The following is a 10,000-nucleotide window of genomic DNA, read 5'->3' as shown; positions in this document are numbered from 1 at the left end:
ATTGTAACTGTAGTGAAATACACTTACTAATATTTTGTATTTTAAACATGTAATCCCACTACATGTATTCCATATGCTGCATAGCATTTAACTGGTTTTCAGCATCTCTTGCCATAAACGGCACTTTTTTATGACGCTGTGTCAAATTAAATGTAGCTTTAAACTTTAAAAATGTGTCTCGAGACCCCTGCATTCGGTCAGGGGGGTATGATTAATTGCATTCATTTTGAATACAGTATATTATTTTTTATATACAGTAATTAATCACACTGAATGACAGCCTTAGTTTTAACATGTTGTGTGTGCGGTAACAGTAGATCAGTGGTCAAACTCTCGTTTAATCATGATATTGTCACCTTTATGAGCAGATCTTTGGCTGAGGCCGACATCAGGATTCGGTCACACCAGGCGGGACATCGAGTGTTCATGTACTGCTCCCCCTGACTGCTGTCTTCACTGTACGGATAACTGAGAAATCAAAGACAATATTCATCAGCATCACACCAGAAATGCTGCAGGTTTTCACTAACCAGTGATGTCACTATATAAATACTCTATTCACAGGTGTATTTGCCACTGATGATCAGTTTATTACACAACCAATAGTGTTACTGAGATGACATGAGCTGAATTCAGCTGGTCATGTGATCTCAATGTGAAGGCCCTTGTGAGGTCAAATAAAACAGCTTTTATTAACGACTAATTAATTGTTGATCAAAAACAACAAAAATAGAAACATTAATTCTAATCACACATAGCACGGGTGCCGTAGAGAAGCCACGTGACTCCTCTCTCGTTACTGTGCGCTCAACTAAAACACTTCTGTGAGATGCTCGCTGAACTGCCCCTGTTTCTTAAAGAGACAGTACTGATTTAGCATTTGTAAACTCAATGTAAATACTTGTAAATAGTAGAAATTATGCATGCATACAATAAACATTTAACAACATTTGTATATAATTGTGTAAATATGAAAATGAACAATCATCTATTATAAATATTTGAACTTCAATAAACACTGTAAATACTGAACAATTTAACAAATTGACTTTCTACACACTTTAATGTTAAATGTGGAATTCTTTTTGTATTCGTTTAGGTTCCAGTGTTGTAAATATATTTTGTGTTCAAAATGTGTAGCAAATTTCATATATTATTTGATAGAATATATGAAATGTGTTTACAAGTCTACAATTTAATTATAAATTAACATAATCCAGGGCGCGCTGAGTGACTCCAGCCAGGTCTCCTAAGCAATCAAATTGGCCCGGTTGCTAGGGAGGGTAGAGTCACATGGGGTAACCTCCTCGTGGTCACTATAATGTGAGTGGTACATGTGAGTGGTGGTGGCGTAGTGGACTAAAGCACTGAACTGGTAAGCGGAAGGTTGCTGGTTCGATCCCCACAGCCACCACCATTGTGTCCTTGAGTAAGGCACTTAACTCCAAGTTGCTCCAGGGGGATTGTCCCTGTAAGTCGCTTTGGATAAAAGCGTCTGCCAAATGCATAAATGTAAATAATGTGGTTCTCGCTCTTGGTGGGTGGATGCCGCGGAGAATAGCGTGAAGCCTCCACACGCGCTACGTCTCCACTGTAACGTGCTCAAGCCACGTGATAAGATGCATGGATTGATGGTCTCAGACGCAGAGGCAACTGAGATTCGTCCTCCGCCACCACGAGGACTTAGAGCACATTGGGAATTGTGCATTCCAAATTATATATATAAATGTTCACACATAATATATAACGAGAGAAGTCATATTTATATATATGTGAATATAGCTGAATGGCCAGGTACGTTTTGCTCTATATCTTTTTCAGTTTCCGTTACATGTCATGTCAAAAGTTGTTATTAAACTACAGATATGATCTCGTCAGTGGCCATCATTTTAAACAGATTTACTGCACAACAAGGTGCCAATCAAATGTTCAGAGCGTTCATTTTTCAAATCGAGTAAAGAATTCAATTCGGTCTTGCGGTTCAGTTTCAGAAGAGCAGATTTTCAGTCTTATAATTGGTCATTTGGGGGATTGTCTGGATGAGTACGGGGTTTACAGACTCAAGTCTATTCCTCGAGTGCACACACGCTCAGTTGTGCTCTCCACACGCGTCTGACGGCCTCAGAAGGGAGCAGATGGTCAATGCAGTGACACAATATGTGTCAGATAACTCAGATAACAGCATTAGGATGTTAATGATGGAGTTTATACATAGTGTGAAATCAGTCCCATTAGAACGGTGATGCCGAGTTTATGTGAAATGATTGTGTTTTTAATGCACCAGAATTTCAGAATCGTTTTTTTGGCCGAGAGAGGAAAAAAGGCCAACAATTTGAACACAAACTGTTACTTTCAAATCCGGTAACAGAAACACTCACATGGAGGAAAAAGCATTATTTATGTTGCACATTAAAGCCCACATCCCCAGAAGTGAAGTGATCGCACTCTTGGTCTTAATGAAAAGCACTTTCCAGTACTCCGATAATATGTGTTATTTATTTGTTTATTTATTTTTCTTCCCAATTTGGAATCCCAATTCCCAGTGCGCTCTATGTCCTCATGGAGGCGTAGTGACTCGCCTCAATCCGGGTGGCGGAGGACGAATCTCAGTTGCCTTCGCGTCTGAGACCGTCAATCTGCGCATCTTATCACGTGGATGGTTGAGCGCGTTACCACGGAGATGTAGCACGTGTGGAGGCTTCACACCATCCACCGCAGCATCCAAGCTCAACTCACCACACGCCCCACCGAGAGCGAGAACCGCATTATAGCGACCACTAGGAGGTTACCCCATGTCACTCTACCCTCCCTAGCAACCGGGCCAATTTGGTTGCTTAGGAGACCTGGCTGGAGTCACTCAGCACACCCTGGATTCGAACTCACGACTCGAGGTGTGATAGTCAGCGTCAATACTCGCTGAGATACCCAGGCCACCGATAATATGTGTTATTGCATGTCACAGGTGTTACTGTACTCGTTGTTACTTGTTCATTATATTCAGTCATACAATATTTTGTGAATCGCAAAGGATGCATTTAATAAGTAAATATACCGTCTTCATGTGCAGCGTGCATCAGTGAATGAGTGCTGCTCTGTTGCTGAAACACTTATAGCAACACGTGCACACTCGGCTTGTGAAGCGCTATTGTTTTTAGCTCAGCACAAAGTTCTTACTAGAATGTTCCGCCAAAATTAAAGCCAGAGGGTTTTAAAGTTGAGACATAATGGCTGAAATGTTATAATTGTATGACACATTTATTATCATTATTATATTAGTTATTATTATTTGTATAATTAAAATACAATAACATGAGTAATATGATGAGAATGAAAAGAGATCCACTAAAGAATCCATTCCAGGTCCACATACAGAATTGGAGTGTATGCAAGTCATATTTTCAGACTAAATCAAGAGCATCACACCACGAGTACATGAATCATGTCTGGAGAACTGAATTAACCACAAAACACAGTGCACGTGCAGTGTTCGGCTGCTAGGACACACACAGACACTCACTTTGGTCAATTGAGCATGAAAGCAGCTTATCACATGGCCACCGAGATGGACGATCGGCTCATTTAAGAGAATCAGCTAATCAAACAGATCTCCACAGCTGCTTCTGGAGAGGACTGAGCATTGCCATGACGAGGGGAAACTCGAAAGGGTCAAGGGTCTAAGAGAGGTGGTTAGCAGGGGTTAAAGAGGGGAGGGGGACCAGTTATCCCACATCCGGCTAACACACAGACCCCCGACTGAGTGGCCAAACACGAGCCGGCAAGGGGTCTTTGCAGAACGCCTGAGTGCAATTAGCATCAATGGCACTTTAAGCATGTGGAAATGAAGGGCAGTTTTGGTATGCTAAAGAGCGGCTAAAGAGATAACAGTAAGGATGAAAGACACGAGGAAGAATGAGTGAGTGAATGATAGCAGAGGATAGAGCAGGATATAAAGGGATAGAGATGCAGAGTGTGGGAATTAGCTCTTCAAAGTGACCGAGTCTTCAAGCTGGACCACACAAACAGTACAGGAAGTTTTCCATGTGCTTCTTCAGCTGGATTAGGCAGATCTGTTACTGCTAAAAGACTGAGCAGAGCTCTGAAACTGATCCCTGATCATTGAGAAGAACAAACGGTAGCCCACAGGAGGAAGATTGAAATATGGCCTCATACCACCACAATAACATGAGATGTAAAGAGCAAATCATTTACATATTTTCAAGTTTAAATCATAAAGAACTGAACAACTGAATGAGAAACTAACATTCACTCATGTTTTAAAACCTTATGATCTGCTTTAGTGTCGACTGTCTACATTTCCTGATAAACATACCAGCTTAAAACAAGTAGACAAATGCCCAAAACACCCGTCAAAACTAGTTGATGTGGCACTTTTCAGTATTGAATGAAATGTATGGTACGAAGAGGGTCATTTCATGTCAAATCAACCAAATTTCAGACACTTTGGAATATAACTACTGTCTCTATTATTAAACTGTTCATAAACGGACATCTGACCCTCTTCCTACGTGAACACACCACACACACACGCACACACACATCTCACTCACACACACTCACACACTGTGACATGTAGATTACAGCTCTAATACGACAGTAAACAGCGGCGCGTAGCTTCAGGGTGCTGTGATTAATGCTGCCGATTAGCCGTGTACAAACTTATCTGTCAGCAGGTGCCAGTGGGTGTGTGTGAACCGGACACCAGTCGACACTATCACACTCCTATTGCCCACGACAAGACTAATTACACTAATTAATGGGGCCACACTGATAAACTCAACAATTGCCCACCTGTGTGTCTCTTACAGTGAGTGACTGACTGAATGAGACGGTCGTGGAAACTCTCACGCTAACTTAACCATTTAAAAAACACTGGAACACAATACAGTAACAGAGATAAAAATTAAAAAGCTTGTATTAATCATTCATTCTTTCTTATCCAGAGTCCGACATGACAAAATCAATGACCAGCTGATCAGAATCTTTTAATTGTTTTTATAGTGTTTTACACTATAGATTCAAAAAGAGTTAGCTTCAAACTACCAGAAGAATCATCCGTTTGTGAATCAGACTACACTGGTCACGCTGTACGTTTCAGACTGTAGATTCAAAAGAACCGGTTCAAAAGAGTCATCCGTTTGTGAATCAGACTACACTGGTCACGCTGTACGTTTCAGAGTGTAGATTCAAAAGAACCGGTTCAAAAGAGTCATCCGTTTGTGAATCAGACTACACTGGTCACGCTGTACGTTTCAGACTGTAGATTCAAAAGAACCGGTTCAAAAGAGTCATCCGATTGTGAATCAGACTACACTGGTCACGCTGTATGTTTCAGAGTGTAGATTCAAAAGAACCGGTTCAAAAGAGTCACCCATTTGTGAATCAGACTACACTGGTCACGCTGTACGTTTCAGACTGTAGATTCAAAAGAACCGGTTCAAAAGAGTCATCCGATTGTGAATCAGACTACACTGGTCACGCTGTACGTTTCAGACTGTAGATTCAAAAGAACCGGTTCAAAAGAGTCATCCGATTGTGAATCAGACTACACTGGTCACGCTGTATGTTTCAGACTGTAGATTCAAAAGAACCGGTTCAAAAGAGTCACCCGATTGTGAATCAGACTACACTGGTCACGCTGTGCATTTCAGACTGTAGATTCAAAAGAACCGGTTCAAAAGAGTCATCCATTTGTGAATCAGACTACACTGGTCACGCTGTACGTTTCAGACTGTAGATTCAAAAGAACCGGTTCAAAAGAGTCATCCGATTGTGAATCAGTCTACACTGGTCACGCTGTGCGTTTCAGTCTGTAGATTCAAAAGAACCGGTTCAAAAGAGTCACCCGATTGTGAATCAGACTACACTGGTCACGCTGTGCGTTTCAGACTGTAGATTCAAAAGAACCGGTTCAAAAGAGTCATCCGTTTGTGAATCAGACTACACTGGTCACTACACTGGTCACGCTGTACGTTTCAGACTGTAGATTCAAAAGAACCGGTTCAAAAGAGTCACCCGATTGTGAATCAGACTACACTGGTCACGCTGTGCGTTTCAGACTGTAGATTCAAAAGAACCGGTTCAAAAGAGTCACCCGATTGTGAATCAGACTACACTGGTCACGCTGTGCGTTTCAGACTGTAGATTCAAAAGAACCGGTTCAAAAGAGTCATCCGTTTGTGAATCAGACTACACTGGTCACGCTGTACGTTTCAGACTGTAGATTCAAAAGAACCGGTTCAAAAGAGTCATCCGTTTGTGAATCAGACTACACTGGTCACGCTGTATGTTTCAGACTGTAGATTCAAAAGAACCGGTTCAAAAGAGTCACCCGATTGTGAATCAGACTACACTGGTCACGCTGTGCGTTTCAGACTGTAGATTCAAAAGAACCGGTTCAAAAGAGTCATCCATTTGTGAATCAGACTACACTGGTCATGCTGTACGTTTCAGACTGTAGATTCAAAAGAACCGGTTCAAATGAGTCATTTGTTCGGGAATCGGACAACGAAAGTCATGAAAATCAATTTATTCTGAACAAAAACTGCTTCATGGTTCCTAATCTTTGCTGTTATGCTTCAAAAAGGACAAAAAAATGTTGTATCAAGAAAATCTCAAAAACAGTTCATATGACTCTCGTATTATTCAAAGCGACATGAGGGTGAGTGAAAAATGAAATAATTTTCATATTTGAGTGAACTATCGCTTTAAGGAGAATTTTTACAAAAGGAAACCATTCTTCAACTCTGTTCTCATGAACGTGGACTCACTGCTCGCTCACACTGAGTTTAATGTTTGACGAAGCGCTGATATTATTCACCCTCTCTGCTGTTAATGTGACTGCTCGTTCAGACTGCAACCAGTTTTTCCGCTTTTATCTTGTGCGATTCCGTCAAGTGACCCTTCCCTAGCGCCACGGCAGCTGAGCCCCTGTCCCACATCACCTATTGCACCCGTCGGGCCGTTATCTTGTTCTACACAATGACAAATAAGTGACAAGCCAAACACTGGTTCATTGAGACGGGCTGTTTAATGACGGTCATATAAACTGCAAACAGAAAGAGGCTAAAAGCAAACCCTGATAAGACATGTGCTATTAATGAGCTGAGGTCAGAGGTCATGTGATGTATTACAGCACAGAGGAAGTCATAGAACCGTTGGACTGAACAGAACCGGAGCTGTCAATCAAAGGTAGAGTTACAGTTTGTGTGCCATTATCAGTGAACACACTTTCATTCACAAATACTCACACACTTTTGTTGTGCAACAGGAAGAAGTTTAAGATTGTATTTATTTATTTTAGATAGTAAAGAGGGGACAGGAAATGACCCAGGAGAGGGCAAGAGGTTCGAACGGACAAGATTTAATAGCATTTAAGCATAAAAGTATCACTTAAGTGTTAAGGAGTGTTTTTTATTTGTAAACAATAGTGACTCTCTTATCTAACAACAGCTGCACTGCTTCATTATACAGACACGAAAATATTCACATGAACACATCAGAAACACAAAAGATCTTCAGTTCACACACACACACACACACACACACTCACAGACACACACACACCGACAGACAGACAGACACACAAACACACTCACCCACACACACAACACACACGCAGACACACACACACACACTCACACACTCTCACACACACACCGACAGACAGACAGACAGACACACAAACACACTCACACAAACACACACCAACAGACAGACAGACACACACACACACAGACAGACACACACACCGACAGACAGACACACAAACACTCACCCACACACACACACACACACACACACACACACACCAACAGACAGACACACACACACACACACACACACACACACCAACAGACAGACACACACACACTCACACACATACACACCAACAGACAGACACACAAACACACTCACACACACTCATACACACACACAACACAAACTCACACACAACACACACACACACATACACACACACTCAAACATACACACACACACTCTCACTCTCACACACATACACAAACACACACACAACACAAACACACTCTCACACACAGAGACACACAAACAAACACACACACACACACACACACACACTCTCACACACAAACACCAACAGACAGACAGACACACACACACACCAACAGACAGACAGACACACACACTCACACACACACACACCGACAGACAGACACACAAACACACTCACACACGCACAGACACACACACACACACACACACACACACACACACCGACAGACAGACAGACACACACTCACACACACACACCGACAGACAGAAAGACACACACTCATACACACACACAACACACACACACACTCAAACATACACACACACACACTCTCACTCTCACACACATACACAAACACACACAACACAAACACACTCTCACACACAGAGACACACAAACAAACACACACACTCTCACACACAGACACAAACACACACACAGACACACACACTCAAACACACAGACACACGCACACAGACACACACTCACAAACACACACACACACTAACACACACACACACTTACACACACTCACACACAAGGAGTGACATCATACAGGAATGTGTGTGTGTGTTTCCTCTCACTGATATTATCACTGACAGTCTGTAACGCTAATGAAGTCAGTCTCTGTGTGGTCATACATTTTTACATTGAATGGAAAACTAACAACAACAACAACAAAAATCTTCACATATTATTACAGGGATATCTGGGGAATGAAATAAAAGCCGTTTGTAAAGAGTAAACATTGAAGAATTACATCTCTAGATTCATCTGGGCGCAGTAACAACACAGTATCAGAAATTACCATGGAACTACCATGTTTTTGGAAATAGTAACATGGTAATACCATGTTTATTAGACATTGTATCATAATTTATTTATTGTTCATTTTACATTTTGTATTTATTTTTTTACATGGTACCATTACATGTAAAACCATGTTTTTGAAAATAGGAAATTGGACATGTGCAATACTATAACATATGAAAATGGTAATTATTCAGTAACATGGTATAAATCAAATTACTATATGATCTGATATATTGATCATTCAAATGACATGTACTACCATGGTACATGTCCCAAAAAACATGTTACTACCATTTTTTTCTTGAACCACCACCATGCCATTTTGTTAGGGCATGGATTTTTAGGACATGTAGTGTACCATGGTAGTACTACGGTATTCTTTGAAGTACCTTGAGTACAATGTAAATAGCAATATGGTTGATTCCAATATGGTGAGGATTTATTACTCTTGTATCACCATCCCTGTACCATGTTACCAAATGAGCAAAAAATTCTATAAGTAGGTTTAGCTTTTCACCTCACGTATGGCACAATATGAGTTACTGACGGAGTGAAGTGCAGTTCCATCAGTTGAGGCTCTAGTTCTTATATCTTGTCAGTGTGGAGTGTACTGCAGTGATGTGTATCCTCTAAACTCTCCCTGATGCTTCATTAATGACAATCTGTTTTCTCTTCCTCATATCACAGCAAGCATCACTATTCCCAGTGTTTGGGAGACGAGCGCTGAAGCACCTCTGCTGTTCACTGAACACTCGCGGGTCTCCACATCAACACCAAACGGTGAAGAATAACTGTACATCACCTCCGACCCTTCACACTGACCTCACGACCCTCAGAGCAGAACAATCTCACCCGTCTAGACTCGACAAACACTCACACACTCACTCCGAGGCAGGGAATATTTCTCCTCTGGAGTCTGAGAAACCATGGAGCAGCATGTACAGGTCACTGCCGATCACTGCTCTTTCTCTTGTGCTCGTTCATAGTAACCCAGTTAGTGAAAATAAATAGCATCGTCTTCCTCCACTCTCTCATTGTCCTCAGAATTACCACCGGTCGAATCCTCGATTCAATTCCTGCATTGAAAGTCTTACAATAAAATCGTACAACAGCTGAGCTAATGCACTGCCTTTA

The 10,000-nt window shown here is 41.5% G+C and overlaps 2 protein-coding genes across 2 annotated transcripts in view; both read right to left on the bottom strand.

Annotated features, from left to right (window-relative positions):
• Window positions 1-10,000, bottom strand: part of LOC127411940 (serum response factor-like) — an 896,621-nt gene that overhangs the window by 300,833 nt on the left and 585,788 nt on the right. The gene's annotated exons all lie outside the window — the stretch shown is intronic.
• Window positions 1-10,000, bottom strand: part of LOC127411960 (inositol polyphosphate-5-phosphatase A-like) — a 229,095-nt gene that overhangs the window by 10,149 nt on the left and 208,946 nt on the right. The window contains exon 13 of the mRNA XM_051647929.1: window positions 357-468. Within this exon, the coding sequence (XP_051503889.1) occupies window positions 357-468 (112 nt within the window). The remainder of the gene's footprint in view (window positions 1-356; window positions 469-10,000) is intronic.

Source organism: Myxocyprinus asiaticus, chromosome 21 (assembly GCF_019703515.2).
Source record: "Myxocyprinus asiaticus isolate MX2 ecotype Aquarium Trade chromosome 21, UBuf_Myxa_2, whole genome shotgun sequence".
Lineage (NCBI taxonomy): Eukaryota > Metazoa > Chordata > Actinopteri > Cypriniformes > Catostomidae > Myxocyprinus > Myxocyprinus asiaticus.
This window is presented reverse-complemented; position numbering and strand designations above follow the sequence as displayed.